This window comes from Balaenoptera musculus, chromosome 7 (genome assembly GCF_009873245.2).
Source record: "Balaenoptera musculus isolate JJ_BM4_2016_0621 chromosome 7, mBalMus1.pri.v3, whole genome shotgun sequence".
In the NCBI taxonomy this organism is placed as follows: domain Eukaryota; kingdom Metazoa; phylum Chordata; class Mammalia; order Artiodactyla; family Balaenopteridae; genus Balaenoptera; species Balaenoptera musculus.
In genome coordinates, this window is record NC_045791.1 from 24,487,672 (window position 1) to 24,509,382 (window position 21,711).

At 32.6% G+C, this 21,711-nt stretch overlaps 1 protein-coding gene across 1 annotated transcript in view; it reads right to left on the reverse strand.

The window, feature by feature from the left end:
* LRP1B (LDL receptor related protein 1B) overlaps window positions 1-21,711 on the reverse strand; it is a 1,897,582-nt gene that overhangs the window by 222,628 nt on the left and 1,653,243 nt on the right. Inside the window, exons 57-60 of the mRNA XM_036857483.1 lie at window positions 21,193-21,278; window positions 15,602-15,724; window positions 14,000-14,181; window positions 5,829-6,028 (exon numbers count right to left, since the gene is read on the reverse strand). Coding sequence (XP_036713378.1) covers window positions 5,829-6,028; window positions 14,000-14,181; window positions 15,602-15,724; window positions 21,193-21,278 — 591 coding nt within the window. The remainder of the gene's footprint in view (window positions 1-5,828; window positions 6,029-13,999; window positions 14,182-15,601; window positions 15,725-21,192; window positions 21,279-21,711) is intronic.

The following is a 21,711-nucleotide window of genomic DNA, read 5'->3' on the forward strand; positions in this document are numbered from 1 at the left end:
TCTTTAAACTTATTTCCTTGTTGCAAAATGGCTTTAATGACACATCTCATAGTGTTCACTGATGGAATGGCGAAAAAAGCATGTATTGCATCAAGCAATTTTTTGAACACAGTAGGCTTCTAATAAACGTATGAGTTTATAAGGGGGTGGTTCCAGTTCTTGGAACCACAGTATTAAGCTAAGAAAATTTCCACTGAAAGCCAATAATAATAATAAATCACACATGCAAAACATCTAATACAACGTCATGCTCAAGAACATATGTCTTCTTCTCTCTTATTCATTGGGTAAGTTCACAAGTACTCAACTTTAAAAGATATTAATAACTTCTGCAGTAATAATCAGGGAGAACTGAGGACTGGATAGGCAATTTGAGATTTTAATTAAGGAAATAAATCTGGTTATTACAGATTTTCAACCCCTCACAGGCTTAAATTGGAGACTAACCTGAAATTAAAACTTTGGGATTTGGCAAAAATTCTAAAGTGATCCACCTAACTGGGAGACTTAGAATTTTAGTTCTGGAATTCCCCTTTGATGCCATTTTTTCCAATACCCTTATTTCTATGGATGAGGCAACTGAGACCCAGTGAAGCTACACATACATTTCAGGGTGAAAAAGCTTTCTAACAGTGGATCCCACCCCAACCCACCCTCATCCTTAGGTTCCCCAAGCTTCTTTTAAGATGCTAAGGGTTTTCTTTCTCCAGTCTGAGAAGATCTTTTTACTCAAAGATTTGTGCTCCGACAAAGTTTTAGAACTTCTTATCCAACATCAAAGCCTAAAATTCTCTGAGGAGGATTGTGGTTTGGGAGTGGTAAGAAATCAGTCCCAAAAATATAGGCCTACAAGAAGAATATTATTATTTAGAATCATTGTGTTTAGAATATATTTAGAATCATTCTGTTTCTGTATAAAGACAGATTTAAACTTAAAAACTGAGCATTTCAATCTGGAGAACACTTTGAAATGCCAAGTTTCTCATTGGACCTATTTTATATCTCAAGGGATAGTAGGAGGAGAGAGATTAACTCATTTGCAATCTTTCTTCTAGGTAAATTATCAGGTATTCAGAAAGGCTTTTTAGGGAGATATATGATAAAGAATGTTTAACCATATCCTTAGAATTTCTTTGATGTTGATCCTTTTGTTAAATAAAGGTACCTCTCATCAAGACAGAGCTTTTCAAGAAGAATCTCTAAGTTATGCTTAGTTTGGTACTTTTTATTTCTTTAAAAAATGTATAAATATATTTGAAATTCATAAGTTATCCAAACTGTGAGTTATTTCCCCCTGGCTAAGTAGATAATAATATAAATCATTCACTTAATATTTGCAGCTCAACCACCAATATTTCTGCTGTTTTAAGTTTACAGATCCTTCCTCTTTATTCTGCTAAATAACTATTGAATGTAACACTCTATCCCCATTCCCACAGCTATAGTCACTTCAAGTGTTTTCTCCTAAAATATTTTAACAGCCTCTAAATTGGTTGCCCATCCAGGGTCTTTCATTTTCCATGCTGTTGTCAAATCTAATAATAGCACTCTATCAACTAAATGCCATCAATGTCTCCCTATGACCTGTAGGATAAATTCCAAATTATTTAACGTACAAGGCCTGTCACAATCTGGCCCCAATTTGCCCTTGTTCATCTAGTGTCATTATCTTCCTCTTACACAACTTCCAGTTTACAAATTGTGTAAACCCCATACTGTTTCAAGACTCTATTACATTTTTGCATATGCTGTTCTCTCTGTGTGATGAATCCTTCCTTCATTTCCCCATATGGAGAGCTTGTCCTACATCTTTCAGATTTTTCAAAGATCCTATCACTTCACCAAACACTTCCCTAATCCAGCCTGCATTTTGGCAATACTGTACATATACCGCTAACCCCAATCTAATTTATGTTTTTACCTTCATATCAGTCTTTTCCCCCCACTCAACTATAGGTGCTTTGAAGGCAGGGACTTATTCAGCTTTGTAACTCCAGGGCCTCACATAATACATGGCACAGAAAGAGACAACAGTAAATGTTTGTTGAATGAGTGAAGGAATGAATGGGCAGATCTAAAAAAAAAGAAATCAGAGAAATTTAAAAAATGAACAATGAAACTGTGATTTAACTGTCTCTCTCAGTTATCCAGTAGTATGCATACTATTCTACAGTATTATTATATCATATTATTATATAATTATTGGAGTAAAAACCAGTAGAATAATACACACAGGCATTAGGGAAAGATTCATGTAACTAAGATTGCACCTAAATGTTCCCAAGATAGCAAATTGACTAATTCTCTCTCTTTTTAAAAAATTTTATGATGTAGTGCTTGGACTTATTAAGAAGGTGGGTTGGGGTAGAAGAGGTAGCAGAGAAAGATGGATGTAAATTCTCAAGCAAATTGCAAGTTACATGTCCCTCGGAGGTAATCTGATCTATCGTTTAGGGCACAGAATTCAGAACTTTTAGAAATTCTTAGGCTAGGCAAGTAATAATGCTTCATTTATGGGAATGCTGTATGGTTTAAACCACAACATGTTTGGGGGAAAAAACATTCTAAACTGTAAAGTGATACTCATGGTTTAGTTTTTCTCCATTATTAAACTTTGACTTATTAAAAGAAAAACGTAATTCTGAAATTTTCATACACCTTTTATACTCTCAGATTACTTTGTCATGACTGGCATATCCCATTCTTTTGATGGGCTCTGGCTCTAGTTTTATTAAAAAGAATAAATGAGAACAATAATACTAGTCTGGTTAAGAGAGAAGAAAGGTCAGTGGCCAAACTAATACAAAAGTTACTAATGTTATAATAGTCTCATTTTCCACCTCCAAATATGCAACTAGAAAACCACAGCTTTTTTTATGTCTTTATGGGGACAATGCAAGGAATAAAAAAATCCTATTCCTCTTTACAGACATCGCAGATGAATGACTCTTTTTTTATTGGTTGTGAAATTGGCATAAGTCAGGCTGGGGACAGTTAGTAGCTCATTGGTAACTACCAGGTAATTACTGGCTTGCATTCAGATATTGGCAGATGCCTAATAAGACACTTAGTGAATTTTTCATTAGTCTTTCTGAAAAAGCCTTCAGGAAAAAATATTTCTGAAGGCAGGAACTCTTTTACTTTCCTTTTCTCCCCCCTTAAGCCTCAAAGTATTTTAAAAAATCAGATTTTTAAATGTTAATAACATCATACCTGAGTATCTTTCAGCCAAATATTTTACTCTTCAGTAAATTTAGTTTCACTTCTCCTTGCTATCTATGTCCACCTACCCAAAGTCATCACCAGTACTGTGATTGAAAGACACTTCATTTACATGCATTTAATTTTGTATTAAGTTTTCAAAGCATTAGTCATCCACATATCTGACATAATTTTAAAATAATGGGGAGGGGATGGAATCAATAGTTTCTAATAGACATTTTTAACTAGTTTTTGTTATTCAAACAAAAGGCTCAAACAAAAATAGGCAAATATTTGATGCTAGAATATATTTTAAATATTCACCTAACCAAAAATTGTTTAAATTTTATTGTACAGTGAAATTTTAGCACAAAGTAGTACATTCACAACAACTTAGCATGCTAAAAATACATGCTAAAAATGGTTATGTGGGGAAAATACTGATTGCTACAATAAAACTCAATTATATCATCTACAAAAGTTGCAGAACATTTCATTATTGATTCTTCAAAGGAGATATAACTGCTGAATGCTAAGTGTAGTTTTGATTTGTCAACATTGCTTTTGCTGTAATTAAAACCCTAAAGTGATCTTTAAATAACTCTTCATTCCAGTTGCATCCTGATGAGTTTCTTTATCTCTATAATTGGAATGCCAACACCTAAATAAGTGACTCATCCGACACTTGTCATACTTCAATGTTCCCACCCTTAAAAAAGCACCTCTAAAAGCTTTCTGTTGGCATTTTTAGTTAGAAAGACATATTTATTAAAACAACAACTGAGAGAAACTTGGGCAGAGTTATGGAGTGATATGACTTCAGTGATGTATACCTCCTTTATTATTTATTTTTTAAATTTATTTTTATTAAGGTATACTTGATTTACAATATTATGTTAGTTTCACGTGTACAACACAGTGAATCAATAGTTTAACAGATTATACTCCATTTAAAATTGTTATGAAATTTTGACTATATTCCCTGTGCTGTAAAAATATATCCTTGTAGGGCTTCCCTGGTGGCGCAGTGGTTGAGAATCTGCCTGCCAATGCAGGGGACACAGGTTCGAGCCCTGGTCTGGGAAGATCCCACATGCCGCAGAGCAACTGGGCCCGTGAGCCACAACTACTGAGCCTGCGCGTCTGGAGCCTGTGCTCCCAACAAGAGAGGCCGCGATAGTGAGAGGCCCGTGCACCGCGATGAAGAGTGGCCCCCGCTTGCCGCAACTAGAGAAAGCACTCGCACAGAAACGAAGACCCAACACAGCCAAAAATTAATTAATTAATTAATTAAAAAAATATATATATATCCTCGTAGCTGTTTTATTTTATACATAGGAGTTTGTACCTCTTAATTCCCTCATTCCACTTGCCCCTTCCCACTGCTAGTTTTTAATTTTTAAAAATTCAGTGGCTTCATTCTTCTCTACACTGGCATACATTTGAAGGGCTTCACCTGACAGGATTAAATTATCAATAATTCTCTCTTCCTTGCCATTTCACCTCTTTCCTTCTTCCAGGGGTTTTGATCTAAGTTTACTGCCAGAGAAGAAAGCAATCTCCTAAACTAAGCCATACAAATGTATGGCTTTATTTGGGATCTCTCAGTGAAACTTGTACTTTATTTGGGATCTCTCAGTGAAACTTTACAGTACTCTCTAAGTACTTTACAAGATATTTGAAGATGAAAACACCTAATAACAAAGGTGACATTAGGTCACTACAGATTAATAAAAATTTGTTCCTCTTCTTCATTCTGGGAAAAATCTAATCTTTAAAAAGCTACCTGCATCTAAAATATTTTGAGTGTTCATGAATTGTTTGTGGTTTCTGTTATATTCATGTCATCTTCACCTGGATCCCATTCTTTTTTATTATGTCCTTCTCCTTTGCTCTTGTTAATTCCCTCATCCTCAGCTATTTGTTCTTCTAAGACTTTTTGCCCATCCCTAATTCTAGCATTACTTCCCTCATATCAAATTTCTTCCTTCATTTTTTTAATATTTAGAGTCTTATAATCTACTCAGAGTTCTAAAAAATAGAAAAATAAAGTACCTATAGAATTTATATTCAAATAATTTCCTAAATGTTACTCTAATTTGAAAGCTGTTTTTCATGTTACTTTTTGTTGATGTTGTTGATTAGATAACAATACATTTAATCATGTATGTAGTCTAACTGATAACTTTTAAATATTACTTCACTGTCTTTAAAGAATTATACTTTCACTTAGTATTTAAGAAAAGAAACCTATCAGATTGCAATAATAACCTTATCTTTATAAGCAAATATTCTGTTTCAGTTCAATTAGGATATATGTATATATTAACTTATAAAAATATCATTCATTTACTATAAAAACTATTTAGAAAAGTACAATTAGAGAAAACATTGACAATGTCAAAGTGATTTTTATGTATGACTATAGAAGGTCTGAATAAATATATCTAATTCTTATTTACCAATGTTGTCACAAAGGAATATAATAATGTAATCTTAAATTAAGAAATGTATTTGATGAAAGTATATAAAATAAATAAATATGTATATATATATATATATTTTTTTTCTAAATGAGTATTTTATGCACTGGTGAAATACTGAATCATTTGTGCTATGGGACCAACCTTTGTGTCTGTGAGATCCATCCATGTTGCTAAATTCAATATGATTTTCATCAGCCCAGTAGAGTCTATGGTTGACATAATCTATTGTTAGTGCCATAGGTCTAGAAATCTTGGTTTCTATGACAACACTCTGATTGGTTCCATCCATTCCAACACGTCCAATGTGAGGATACTCACAGCAGTCAATCCAATACAAATACCTAGAAAAGAAAATCAATAGCCACGTTGTTTACAGACACTCAGGGAGCAAAACATCTTACAGTATTTCTCTTATTTGCTCAGCTATTCCCAAATTAATTCTTGTATCTCTCTAAATTGCAGCTTGTAAGAAGCATACTTCAATGCAAACTTTTCTTATGCTTTTTTTTTTAAACGTGTAGCACACTTTGAAATATCCATATAATTTTAAACATATATTTCCTTTAGTATACAACTCATATGTATATAACATTTCTGCAAGCGTTAACAAATAATAGATGCGCAAAACTAAAGAGGTAAACCTTCAAAATGCATCTATAATGTTAGAGGAATAAAACTATCTAAATATTTTTTTTTCTTTTGTGTTTTACCTATGAAAAATTCAAAATGAATTACGGAGAAGTACATTATATTTTCTTGAATGTTCATTGTCCAGTGTGGTAGCCACTAGCCAATTGTGACTCTTTAAATTTAAGTTAATTAAAATCATATAAAATTAAGTGAATTCCAAAAGTGAAAAATAATTTCCTCCATTAAATACTATTAACAAAGTACTGCAGATTCTTAGAGGTGAATAGTAATGTTTTTGAGGTCATTAAGTAAATTATGAATTTCAAATGGTCTGAGCTCCATGTAATAGCAAATATCTTTTGTTTGTATTCTGAACATTTTATTTGGCTAATCTTATCATCCTCTTGAACCAAGATACCACGAAGAAGAGGAAGAGCATATTTCACGGAGTCCAACATCTGTTACATCACTCTCAATAAGTTCACTGAGAGTTTGAGGCCTGAAATCCTCTCCCTGACATTCAAATTCTTCATTATTAGACACAGACTTTTCCAATTTACTTCCCACTATTGAAATGTATGAACTGAGGTCTAGTGGGAGTATTTATAGTCCTACATTTTCACTTTTTTGCGTTTATCATATCATTTGCCTTGCTCCTGCCTCTTCAATTATACAGATATTGTGATTCAGACATAATTCATATTGTCCCCTCTGTTCTCCACAAATTCTTCTCTGATTTGTGTCAGTTGATGTTTTTCAAGGTAGGTTACAAGATTATATATATCTGAGAAATGGTTTGTTAAGCAAAGTAAGCATCATCTTGTTAATTATAGGATTTTTCAGAGCTTTTAATACGCTATATGATATAATGACTCTCTAAAAGGGAGCTAAAATATCCTTTTTTATCACATAGTTTTGGGTAACTAAATTTATTTTCTTAGAGCAGTTCACAGGAAACACACTTTAGGAAACTGTGCTTTAGCCCCTTCCGGTCTACAGAATTTCTTTATCACATGTATAATTGAACAACACATATATCATGCACATAGGAATCCACAAAGCAGTAATGATGTAGGTTCTCAGGCTTCAGAATCAAAGAACCTAACTCGATAAATCAGTTGGTGGGACATCTCTGATAAACCCCAAAGCCGTGCTTAAGTGGATTGAGAAACATATCGTGAAACAATGATTCACTGAGGCTATAATATGTGTCAGACATTGCTTAGTACTGGGAACACAGAGGTAAACAGATATGATTTTTGCCATCAAAGATCTCTCAGTGAATACAATAGAGGTGAATGTAAAACAAATGAAAAAATTAAAGCATATTATGATAAAACTACTTTACCATGGAGGCACAAAAGAAGGAATGACAATTTTACCTAGATGGAAAAAAGCATGAAAAATCTTATTTTCATAACTACCTTATAAATTTCTTGATAACAGCGATCTTTTATCTCTTTCAGAATTTAGAATAAAGTATAACTTAATTAAAGATTTTAATGCTGCAACAGGTCTCGAAGATCACGTAGTTTCAGGCCTTCATTTCACTGACAAACTGAGACCATAAAATATTATGAGCTTTGTCCGAGTCTGTTACGATAGTGATAAAGCTGGAACAAGGGCTCAGGTCTCTAGATTTATAGACTAGCTTGTTTTAAATGTATTTTTTTATATTTAAGATAAAATTCATGTTCCATTAATGATGTTGTCTAGCTTTTTTTTTTTTTCTAAGCAACACTATGTAGAGTCTTAAAAGCAAAAAAGGCCTAAAAACAGGTTACTTGGGTTCATATTCCAGGTCCACCCATGTGAACTTGGCACTTTAGTTAGCCTCCCCTGAGCCTGGATTTACTCATATGTTCAAAAGTGATAATAGTAGTTTCTCCTCACGGAGTCACTGTAAGGAATAAAAGAGAGAACACAGGGAACAAACTTGGAACATTTACGAACATGTAGTTAAGTATTCAGCAAATATTAACTATTATTATTTTACTTGCACTAGCTACACAATATATGCATTCATATTGGTTTAGTGATAACTGTCTAATAAATTACTTATTGCATCTGGATTGTATGTATGTTATTACATGATTTGCCTGGATTTTATCACGCGTGTTATTACCTGATTTACCTATTTAAGTACCCATCAATTAGAAGAATATTATAAAAATGTTTTACTGTATTGAAGGAAAGCACAGTTTAACTGTATTCAGTATAAAGGAGCCTTCATAAGCACAGAATTTACTGTGCATCTCTCCTTATGGGTAGCTAACTTGCGATGACTAAATTTCATTTCCTTTTCCATACTTAAGCCTCATTACTATACATTTAAGTTTCTCAAAAAGCCTATACAAGACATTCTGGTCATTTTAACATCTAAAATGCAACCTGCCAAATATTATCCAAGTACAAAATTGTTGTAAATAATTAATGCTGAAAAATGAAAAGTTCAGTGAAAATGTCAAAAGGAGAGTCTTAAATTTCACCCATATGATATGTAATATTTACCTAAGATCACATACGAAAAATCTCAGCTCCAAATAATAGCTATTCTGTAAGTTATAACCAAGAGTAAACATATAAAAGAATGTCTTCTTGTAACCATAACAACAGGCTTTTGTGATTCCTGAGGATGTCTTTTATAGTTGAATCTGATACATTATATTTCTTTAAAACAAATTAAAATAGAAGTCTGCTATCAGTTTTCACTTTTTTTTTTTTCTGAATTCAGGGAACATATTTAGAGAAATTTCTTCCAGTTGGAATTATTTCTGATTTTGAATTATAAAATTAATTTTTAATGTTCATTCCCTGTGTGTTTTTGCCTAAATATGGGATTATAGGCTTAAAAATTGGTAGGAAAAAGGTGGGAATTTTTAATGTGACAGCTTAGCTTAATGAAATATTTCTGTTTTTCCCCACAGCAATAAAAAACTGAGTTTTCTTTCCTTATACGATTTTCATTCCCTCACAACAAAGGTTCCCTTTGTTATGACTCTTTTCTTTGAAACATGCAGGTTGTTTACATACCAATAAATTGGTTTCTGCATAGATGCAGGTGCAATGCCCCTGCAAACTACAATCCTATGGTTTGTGTATATCCAGTAGCCTATTTATTATTACCTTCAACAGTAAATTTAACAGTTTCTATGTTAGGCACAAACAGTAATTAAGCCATGGCCTTTCTGTTAAAGGAATTCACTTTCTAGATGGAGAGAGAAACATTTACACCAATAATAGTCACGTAATGTTACATGTTCAATATGTGGTGGCTACTGAGGCGTAATTGGGGAACTTTCACAGAGGAAGTGATATTTTTTGCTGTTGTTGAAAAAATAAGAAGTTATTCTAACTGGAGGAAAAGCACAGGGGCATTGTAGAAAGTAAGAATAGCATCAGCCAAGATATAGAAGCACAAAATGTGTCTTTTCCAAATGTATTTGCACTTCCAATATCCATATTAACAATAGTGGATAGAGAGTCTGAGTATATAAAGTGTTCTTTGACATACTCTCATTAAAGGTATTTCAAAGTCAAAATAGAACCCAGTATTATTTTCCTGTGATATTGCTAATAGACTATTAGAAAAGGAAAATAAATAAAAATATGTTTTAAAAATAAGGCATGCATATAGCTGATTCACTTTGTTATACAGCAGAAAATAACACAACACTGTAAAGCAATTATACTACAATAAAGATGTTGAAAAAAAAAACGCATGCTTATAATGATTAGGCAGTTTTCTTTGTTTCCCAAAAAACTCATATTATCTGTAGTAACTTAAAATTTTATAAAAAGGTAAATTGTTAAAATGGAAAAAAAACTATTTTTTTTCTTATGCCGTGTTTGGATGGCTCTTGGAGAACCTGCTCACAACCCAAGATAACTTTGTTACTGGAAACTCTAATGTGATGTATGTAATAGGGAAAAGAGCTGACCAAAATTTGGAAACTGGATTAAATCCCCAGTTAAAAATCGTATTACAGTACCTAAGTGATCCTGAGAAAGTTACTTAGCCACTTTGAGGCTGAATGTTCTTACTTGTACTATAAGTATAATAATAAAAATACTCGTATCTTTTTTAGAGACTCTGAGTAAACAGTACAAGCATCTAAAGTGATAAAACACAGAGATAGTTTTCTAATTCACAAAATGCTATAGAAGTGATATTGATCATCATTATCATTATTATTATTATATGGGACCCCCAATCCCAGTAGGTCCTTCCCCTTTCTTATATCTGCCCCTTTTCCTCTGTTCCTCATATTCCGAGGAAATCATTTTTCTATTTACCTGTTTGCCCAAGCCATAAGCCTCATAAGGTTTGTTTTGTTGTTGTTGTGTTGTATTACATTCTGACTTATTCCTAGCTCTTTTTTACGCTGTAAAGTGAACCGGTATCAAAGTTCTGCAATTTTATATACTTAATTTGCTCCCTTCGTATGACTAATTTTCAGTTCCTTGGATATGCCTTGCTCTCCTATGTGTCTTTGCTTTCCCATAAAGCTTCTTCTTTTTGCCTGAAATGACTTCTGCTCTGAAATGTACCACATAACCTGGCTAATTCTTACTTCACCAGTCTTGTCCAGGAAGATTTCACTGACCCCATTTGAGATAGAAACATTTTCTGTTTTCTCCACTTCATGAGTTATTGTATTATATGATAATTATTTGCTTATCTGCCTACTCACTGGACTGTGAAATACTTGGAGACAAGGGTTGTGCCTTTTATTTTTATATTATACCTAGAACAGTGGCAGATATATACTAGATGCTAGAGAAATATGAGTTGAATAAATGAATAAGCAGATGAATTTATTTTCTGTTAAACAGTCATATCATACATTTACTTTAATGTCTATCATCATGGTTTTTTGTTATGCTGAAGTGACATCTTAAAGATAAAATTGTGCTCAGCACAGTTTTAACATTATATTTTCTATTCTACTTTAAAATGCATCTATATCTATATCTCTTCTGTATAAATGACTTTTATAAATCTTAAATGTAAATGATATTAATTACCCAAAATTTATGATTAAATAAATTTTAATTTATTTACATTGATTTAGTACATTGATTCCCAATCAATAAAAGAATGATTGGGATCATTGGATTTCAGCTGAACTTAAATGTAATAGCCAGGAAAATGATCTGTCTACTTGTATCTTCTTTACCATTCTTACTAACCAGCATATCTAAATTGGTGCTGTGACAACTGGCATACTACCATTATAAGAAAGGATCCCCAAGCTACCTTCTAAATGTTTAGTCGCTTTACTGCATTAGATAGTCCAATGATCTTTATCTTCCCTTAAATAATCCTTACCCTATTCCTCACGACAGAATATCGCGACAGAAATCACCTTCTCAAGGAAAGAGAGGTCAGTAGTATTGGCATATTCAAAACATATGCAAATCACAATGGCAATCTGACATAGAAAGGCTCAATTGCATTTTTATTAAATAATCTTACAATTTGAGCTGCCATTTTTGAAGCAAGATTGCACAATATTTTAGACAGCTATGGCATTTTCACCCTGAAGCTCATCTCATAAAAGCTAAAATCCAAGTCGCCCTATTGTCTTACTCTGGGGAACTAGGAAAACAGTATGAACAAAAAGGTGTCATTAAATTTTATCTGTTGGAATCTGTTTATCTGCTATGTGGCTTTAATTGTTTCATAAAAAGATCTAATTTGTATGTTTCTTGGGTTATAATCTGCCATTCCATATCATAACGCAAATATTATTTAAAAATGAAATCAAAGGAGTCTCCCATAATATCTACAATAATTTAGTACTTCATTGTTTTAATTGACACTTTTGGTGGCTGGGTTTATGTTGACGATAACTTAAGACTGCTGTCAGTTTATGGGATAATAACTATAACCTGGGAGAAATAAAACTTAAAGCTAGATTCAGCTGTGTTCACTATGCTAGCATACAATTTTTGCTTTATAACTAGGAAATTCCATAATACTGGTATTATTAACAGATAATGTTTCTTTCATTTGGAAAATGAAGCATCTTGAAAATTATTGGATGCGAAGCTAAGATAGCCATACTGATTTTGAAGAAAAGGACAATGGACACATTAAAATAAATATCTTCTGATAAAATACCAAAGGACTCAAACATTCATATTCTTATGAATGAATAATGACGATAGCCAAATTTAGTATATCTGGCCATTATTTCTTGAAACATCTATAGAAACAGACGCTCTTGTAACTCTGTTTCAGTTAAAATAGAATTGACACTCTTCTGTTGCTATGGTAAAGAAAATATTTTAAAAGGTAACAAAATAGTTACATAATTATATTGCAAAAATTTTAAACTTGCACCATTACCTTGGAAACAGAGTAGTATTTACAGTACAAGTCTTCTACTATTAGGTACTGCTTTTACCCAAATTAATACTTAAAATCAAGCTCCATGCATACTATGATATGATCACTTTGCCAATTATAAACATGAGACCAAAAATCAGAGATACAATATATTAACAAGAAGCAAAATCTAATTATTGCATATGGTATGATAAAACAGTGATTTGGTAAAACACTTTATGGGAAATTAATTTAGACAGCAGAAAATTTAGAGCACTAGAGTTAGCATAATACTTGTTACTGTAAATGTGTCCTATTTTTAAAAAGCAAATTTAACAAACATGTTCAATAGGTTGAACTTCTACAGAGATCATTTTGGAGTATGTAATCACTCAAATTGTAGTGTAAAAAAAAAAAAAGAAAGACATGCCTTCTCTACCTACCAAAACAACATAATTGAAAGTGAATGATAATGGTCATAATCTATAGAACTTTAGCAAACAGCTTTTGACACCTAAATGTGTGTTCATCCCTCATCTGAGATATCCAGCCAGATGTCCTTGATCCTTATGATGACTTGTTCTTCATTCTCACAGAGAAATGCAAAGGAAACCCAACTCTAATATGAATCTTTCCCGATATTCCCCCTATGATTTTCCCTCTGAATACATAGATAATGCACCCTGTTATTTATTATTCATGGATGCTACTTAAGTCTCCTGCTCTAAAGTGGTTTAGGAATTACATCATCTCTATTCATGACTACTACAAATACTACAAAACAGGATCCAAGAGTTTGTGCTTCGCCTGTCTTTCCTCCAGAGATTTAAACACATTAGAATTCGGATAAATCTGTATGTTTTATTCATTTCAACAATACATTTATTGATTAGTTAGAAAAAGAGTTGTGTTTAAAACCTTAAAAAAATACTTGCTCTAAAATCCCATCACTTTAATTTTTTTCTTAAAAAAATTTGTGATAGTCACATTTCTTTTTTTTTTTTTTAAGTTGTTTTGATGTGGACAATTTTTAAAGTATTTATTGAATTTGTTACAATACTGCTTCTGTTTTATGTTTTGGTTTTTTGGTCATGAGACATGTGGGAATCTCAGCTCCCCAACCAGGGATCAAACCTGCACCCCCTGCATTGGAAGGTGAAGTCTTAACCACTGGACCACCAGGGAAATCCCTGTTATAGTCACATTTCTCTTTTTGATTTCTCAATAAAAATTTCTACACATTTACACTTTTCATGGGTTCCCATGTTAAAATCTATAGACCAGGATTTACCATATTGGACATAATCCACAGTCTTAATCTTTAAGATTTTCAATGTTTGTTACAAACCCAGCACGAGGATCTAAAGACAGGTCCCTGGGAAACTTCAGCCTTTTGCTAACAAGTATAGTAGGGTATAAGCCATTGAGTTTGGATACTTCAATGATCCTTTTTTCTGTGTCAGACCAATAGAGGTTTTTTCCAATCCAATCGACAGCAAGTGCACTGGGGACAGCTGTGTTATGCACTACCTAACAAAATAAGAATTTAAAAAGTTAACAGTGTAAACGCCTAGAATAAGAACTAAGCAATTGCTTCTTGATTTTTTTCAGAGATACAGAATTGTATTTAAACATTTGAAATGGAATTTAGATAAGCACAAAACATAGAACAATTTACCTAATAAAATTACTTACTTGTTTATGAGAAATTACCCAATATGTAATCAAGACCCCTAGAAATTCCATAAAGGTTTAAGAAAGAAACACCAAAATAAAAGGCTCTTGGATGGTTACACAGTTGTTTATCACATTTTCATTATAGTTTCCTTCTCCTCTCAAAATTTTGGGCAAAAAATTCTATCACAGGCAGAGACACACAAGCACAAAATAATTATTGATATTATTTATTAATAACAGGTTCTTGGGGAGATATCAATAGCATTCACCACTCCCCCAACTGTTCTTGCCCTATTTAAATTATCTACTACAAAGAGAGGAAAAAAATACAGGCAAGAACATACATTAAGTATTTCACCCAACCAAAGGGAAGTAAAAATATACTCATTCAACTGCTGTGCTCAATTGTAACCTATGTCAATATCAAATATAATAAGGATATAGGCTTTGTATGCACAAATATGCTGCATATAAAATAACCAATAGCAGTTATTCTGAACTCCCTGTACCCAACCTACTGATTGTTTTGGCATTTTATATATATATACATTACAAGGTTTCATTAATATTTTCAAAATTGATTGCTTCCACCAAAGCTTTCTATACAATATTATAGATGGCTACAAAAAAAGTTAAAGTAATTGAGTTCTATCTACTTGAATTTGAACTTCTTTATAATACATTTTACTATATATATACAGTGCAAATAATTTTATTTTAAAACTCAAGTTAGCATAGAAATTGTGCCAAGTAGTTCATATCTATAATGTGACACGTGTTTAATTACGATGCTGCCTACTCAGAACATTCATGATTTTACACAAATGCATTCAACTAATTCCATCTATATAGCAAGTTAATTTTAATAGTGCTATAAGTTCAATCTATAGTCTAATAATTTTTTTTTTCAACTACAAATTCTCAGGCTCAACATTTTCTTTTATATAAATCAACACAATCGAATCTCAGGCACTAATCATTCAAGCCTTAAGCATCCATCACATTTTCTAGGGTTGTGAATAAGGTTTCAAATTTTATTTATTCAATTTGATTTTTACCTTATTGCAAGTAATAGTGTTATAATGAAACATAAGGATAAAAACCTCCAATTTCATATTTAAAGTATATATTAACCTACACTGTACAAACATGAAATTCAAACCAACCTAATACATCCTATGAGTTGCATCATTACCATCAAATAATATTTTCTATTCAATTCAACCACACAAATAAAATATTGAATAATCCCATCATTGTAATGTCTAGTTACCTTAATATCACTTCCATTTAAACACATTCTGTTTATGCGACTGCCATTGGGTCGACTAGAATCAATCCAATAGATAAATTCTTCTCTGTAATCAAAGTCTATACCAATAACATTGTTTAATCCCTAAAAATAAAAAAGAATATGTTGGAATAATAGTTAATAGAAATTGTTTTAAAATGATTAAGGAATTCATAAGAATCAGTATTTCCCTTTGAATCTAAGTAGTTACAGTTTTACAATAAATAGCATTTGCGAGAATACCAATTCTTTATAAAAGCATTATATATTTACATTTTTTCTATACCATACACTTAAGATGTTACATAATTTATTGTATTTGAAAATATTTTCCAAGTAGGAAAAATTTTGGAATGTTTATAGCTAATGGTTTAAGTAAATAGCCAGTAACATGGAAACAATTGCTTTTAGAGAGATAAAGGAAAAGAGTCTCACTTTAAGTTAATATTAAATATAAATCTGATGCCATTATGAGCACACATCTAAATTGGAAAGGTAGACGACCCCCAATAATTTAAGATGAGCTCTTGATAGATATCTGATGAAAGTCAGAAAAGAAGGTTTAAAAATTTTACTTTTCCCAAAAGCCTTTGTCTCAACAACGTAACAACATTCTCTTTTTTTCTCATGCTTCAAGTAGCCCATTAGGCAATACAGTGCCATATTAGAATTTAAAAGTTAAAACCTTAGGTGAGTATTTGACCAAAGAGGAACTGGGTAGTCAACATCTTTTTATTCCACATGGTAGAAATGTGAGGAAATCCCTCCCTTCAGACTCACAATTAATGCACTTTTTAGCAGGTAACAAAATTGAACATGAATTCAGCTGATGGGTTTCTGGATACTATAGCTCTTTGGTTTGGCAGTTCCACTGTTTCAGTGACTTGATTTGAGGATTGTACATCAGGATCTGAGAATTTTCTTAGCTGTTGAGTTTTCCAAATGAGTGCTTAGAGATTGGTTTAATTTTGACCTATTGTTACTGCTCAGAGATTCACTACCCCAATGGACTAACAAAACTTGGATCAAGATTTCAATTGTGTTAACTTGCTTTAAGAGTTGAATATTTTATTAATATATAAACTCGTGCTAAAAAATAATTGACACCATAGACACTTGGCAAAGCCCCAGAGATCTTTGTCATATCTCTGTATCTGTTGTAAGTTTTTTACATCAATATTCACCCTAAAGTTGTCGTTGTCTCAAATTGTTTTAGGGGTCGCTTAAGAGTACTTATAGTCCTATAAGTAAGGATTAGCATCTTCAAGGAGATAGTTTTGTTTGTTTGTTTGTTTGTTTTGTGGTTTGCTTCGGTTTGGTTTGGGGAAGGATGGTTGTTCCCAATTCTGAGTTCCATTTCCACATCTATACTCAGAATTCAAAATTTTATAATAACATTGAGTCAGAGATACATAATTTTTTTTTAATAAAACTCAGGCCAAAGCTAAATTAGTGCTGTTCAGATTTTATTTCTTTACAATGATCTCCAAGACTAAGGATGACCTATGTATCAGTATTTGCAACAACTCAGAGAAGGTTCTTGCAAATACTGATTTTTTCTTCTCTTAGCCAGGCTAAATTCTAGCGGTGATGGTGCTAAAATCATAGGTTCAAATCTTATGCTTTTATTTGGCTTAAAAGGAGCAATCTCCTTTTCTTCAGCTCTAGATTATAAAGTTAACCTGCAATCACTTAACCCCACTATGCCCAGATGAATAAATGCAAGTATACGTCTTACTGACAGCATCACTAATCAAGAATAACGATTATAAATGCTAAAAAAATGCAACTAATATTCAGTCTCAGATTCAAAAGATTCATTAATTATTCACTCACACCCTAATAACTGGAGAACTACTTAACTAAATACATGTAAGCATTCATATCTAAGAAGTCATCTATGCACAATTGAGGTTCTAAAATATAAACTGAATGGATTCCAAGTTCTGTAGAGGGTTTAATAAATTCATTTCAACAGTAGTCTACAATATTCTTTCTGTTCAAATGCTTTTTTCACTGGAAGAATAAGGTAAATGGGTTAGGGTTCTGTGATGGCCTGGCAATTCAGATGGGTATATTAGAGCTCTATAGGGAAAAGATGGGAGAGAAACTTGTCTCTGAGCTTAGCAAAGATTTACCCACAATACCCAGTCATGGCAGAATTATCTTATTCCTTTCTTTACAATAATCAATTTAGATAATGAAAATCCAATTCCAAATTTAGCAAGTCAACTACAATAAATTAAAGCCGTGAATGCAGAGAAATTGAAGCTCTGAATTCTGACATATCTTTCCAGCCAAACTGGTCATTTTTCTACAGCTTTACCCTTAATCCCTTCAGAAAAGAGAGTAAAGCTCTCTCTACAGAATCATATGCAAGGAACATTAAAACAGCCAAGGGCATGGTCAAAATTATGTCTAAAAACTAGAGTCATCCCAGTGGTTTCAGAGCTGAAAATTGGTTTCATCAAAATCCTATTTGCTTCTTTTATTTCTGTGGCTGAAGACTTGCACCCTTTGGTTCAAGATGATTAATTTAGGAAATTGTGTTTTGTTTCTCTATACAATTTTACTGGAATAAAAGTCACTGCTAGAATTGAATTGGATAACATATTGGAAAGCTACTTGATTTTCATTTCTAAAATCCATGTTATTAAAGTACATTTTCTAAACGTGTTGTACGAATTTAAGTTATAGCTGTCTTAGCTACAACTATGTTTTAGAATATATAGGGTAAAAACATTCTACCAGTTGTTATAATTTTATGCTATAAAGCTTCATGAGATTGTTACTAAATACGATAAAGAGAATAAAATTTAAGATATTAGGATAAATTGTTCTTCCTAATTATTTACACACAGAATTCCCAAATAATTAAGGCACGGATGTTGTCTTTTCATTTATTTTTGACTGAGAGAAAATGTGGAGAAACAATTACTGCTATTTTCTACTTCACTCTGCATATGTAGACAAAATCTTTGAGGAAGAAATTGGTTTTTACCACCTTGAACTCCTTGAAAATTTCTGTAATGCCATGATGAAATTGTGGTTAAAAATAAGTTTCCTACCAAAAATGACATATTTCAAGCAGCCCATAAGCAAAACTTTAAGGCTTGTCTTTAGTTTCTTGGGTCTTTACATCCTTACTCAGTGGTCACCACTAACAAATGCTCTCCAAAGACACAGGTGTTCAGGGTCCTCGTGCATGTCCTTATCTTCCTCACTCCCTCCTTATTTCCATAAACTGCACTAAGAAACTGTTTGAAATTCATCCCCACTTATGTACTAGTGATTGGCAATAGTCTAAAGTTATATCACCAGGAAAAAAACACTATAGGAATGTGAGCATTAAAATGGTTTGGTTGTATGAAATAGACTTACATAATGCGTGGAGATAAAAATCATTTTGGTCCCTTAAGAACAATCCCTGATAATATATTATCCATGAAAGAAAAAAAAAAAAAAAAAAAAAAAGGATAGCAGTAGAAATGTCTTGAGCCACAGGGTTGGAAAATAAAGCAAGGAGCTACCACTGAACCTCTGTTATAGTTCTTTCATGAAGATCATAAATATTGTTGCTATATTAGTTAAATTTGTGGTTCAGCTGAGCTTATAGAGTATTCTAAAAAGAAAACTTTCTCACTTTGAGATAGCACAGTCTAAAAGGAAGAAATGCTAAAAACAAAAGAAAGCAAAACAAAAACAAAAAACTTATTAAAGAGAAAATAAACATGTCCCTTTTCCAGAGACTATACAATAAAATCAATAGCTTGCACACCTAACTTGGAAGGTTTAGAAAGGGTATGGAGACATATACTTAAGAGAAAGAGATAATTTTCAATATTTTGTAAGTTTGATATAAGCTTAAAGTTATACTGCACTGGAAAAAAATAAATTAATGCAGAAAACCATTTGGGAAACAAACACTTTTCCATTTTAAAGCAGTTATGTAAATTTAAACTACCTCCCTATGGGTATTACTCATCTCTTAAAGATATAGTCATCTAATTCTTGTATTTTAAATAGACTTCCGTTTAGATTTTACAAACAACATGAAAATATTTTGTATTTTACCCAATCTCTTAAGGTGCATAATTAGAGAAAGAGGCAGTATGATACAGTGGATATTGGTGGCACACTCCAAACTCAAGAGCAAGAATCTAAACCTCGCAGACATTCCTGAATAAGACAAGTATGCATGTGGTAAGCACACGGAAAGTTTGAGCATGCTGGTGAATTGAGAGCATGGGCATAAATCACAGTGGCAGCTACTACCCAGCTTGGATTGTGTCCATTCAGGGATGTGAACCCAGCAATGCTACACCTTCCTATTTTTTCATTAGTAGCCAGAAATCTGGATTTTCATGTGAAATTTTCATTTTCAATTTGTGACTTAGAGAGAAGCTGCAAAATCCAATTCTGTGGGGAACAGTAAACATCACACTTGCTAATGAATATCTGCGCTTAAAGTAAGACTAAATTCTTAAGCAATATGAATGAAACTCTAACTATAGCAATGGAGGTACCCAGGAGTGAGTGGAAAAATATCTTTAGTTAAGTATTCTTTATGTGGCTGAAAAATCAACACATGAATGGACTTCTTCATCTAATGCCTAGTGCTGGCATAAACATACTACAAGAACAAGAAATATCTTTATTTTTGGCACACTTGTTCTAGAGAGTGCTATCACATATTCATGTCACTATTGCACAGTTTGGGGCAAAGAGAAATTTGCAGCAGGACAGATACAAGCCACATCTTTCCAAAGACGCTACTTCTCCTGACGATCAAAGATATGCTAAAACTAACTGTGATTTCTCTAGTCAATGTAATAATCAGTCTAGTTTTAATGATTTGATTTTATGATACTTTCACTGCAGACTGGGAGGGAAAAAAAAAGTTGAGGGAAGCAATTCATATTTCCATCCTGTCATAAAGGGAAATCATTCCTTTCATCTCAGATAGTATATATGAGTAAACTCTGACAACAGAACTTAAGCGTCAGAATGGATCAGTAGCCCAGATTCTCTTGAAGTAGGTGGGTTGAGGGATGAAAAGGATAAGGCTGAATATACGCACCTCATAACCTTTTAACCATGACTGGATTATAATCGTACTTCTGCTCCCTAGCTAATTCCAAATTTTAAAGGCTAGGGATCATCAATCCCATATTATTCCTTAGTTCTAAGAACAGAAACTTGAGGTTCTGGAAAAGATGTTTATTTTTAAATCCCAAGGGTTGTGGGTCTGGGGGGACAATCTGGGTAATGCACAACTACCTTAAAAGAGATTTTATACCTTCCCTAGACTAGCTGTTCTTAAGAGAGTTTTTTCCTTGCATTAGCTATGGTTTGCATCTTCTACTTTCTTGGATATGGTGTGATGTCACAAATTGGAGGCATCACCTGGACAATTCAAACAGAACAAAGTTTATGGCAATCTTATATGCATACATGCATGGATCCATGAATACATGCTTTAGAAGTTCTAATTATGAGGTATTGCTACAGCTCTAATGCATATCTAGAGTGACTGTATTAAATACTATGAAATCATCATGGAAATGTCATACCTGTTTTAAAAGTGTGTAGTTGGAGCCATCAGTGCTAATTTTCCTTATCTCATGATGATCAGCAAGAATTAGAAAAGGTTCTTCATCTAAATACCAAGACAAGAAACATATTAGACTTTAGTATTTATGGTTTTCAACTCTGCTTAGTCTCAGTTTAGTTACTACAGCGATGCAAGTTCAAATGCAGTGCCCTCTGGTAGATTAATGGTTAAAAAATTCGTCCTGAGCACTTCTACCGATAACAATATGAAAAGAAAGCAGATGCCTGTGCAGTACAGAAAATCTAGACAATTCCAAATCCCTCTCTTTCCCTCAGTCTTCTTGAATGTTAAATTATCTAATTTATTTGAAATTAGTGGAAAACACCTGCTGTTAAAATCTTATTTTTTATCGTTCCTTTTTTTTTTATTGGAATATAGTTGATTTACAATGTTGTGTTAATTTGAGGTATACAGCAAAGTGAATCAGTTATACATATACATATATCCACTTTTTTTTTAGATTCTTTTCCCATATAGG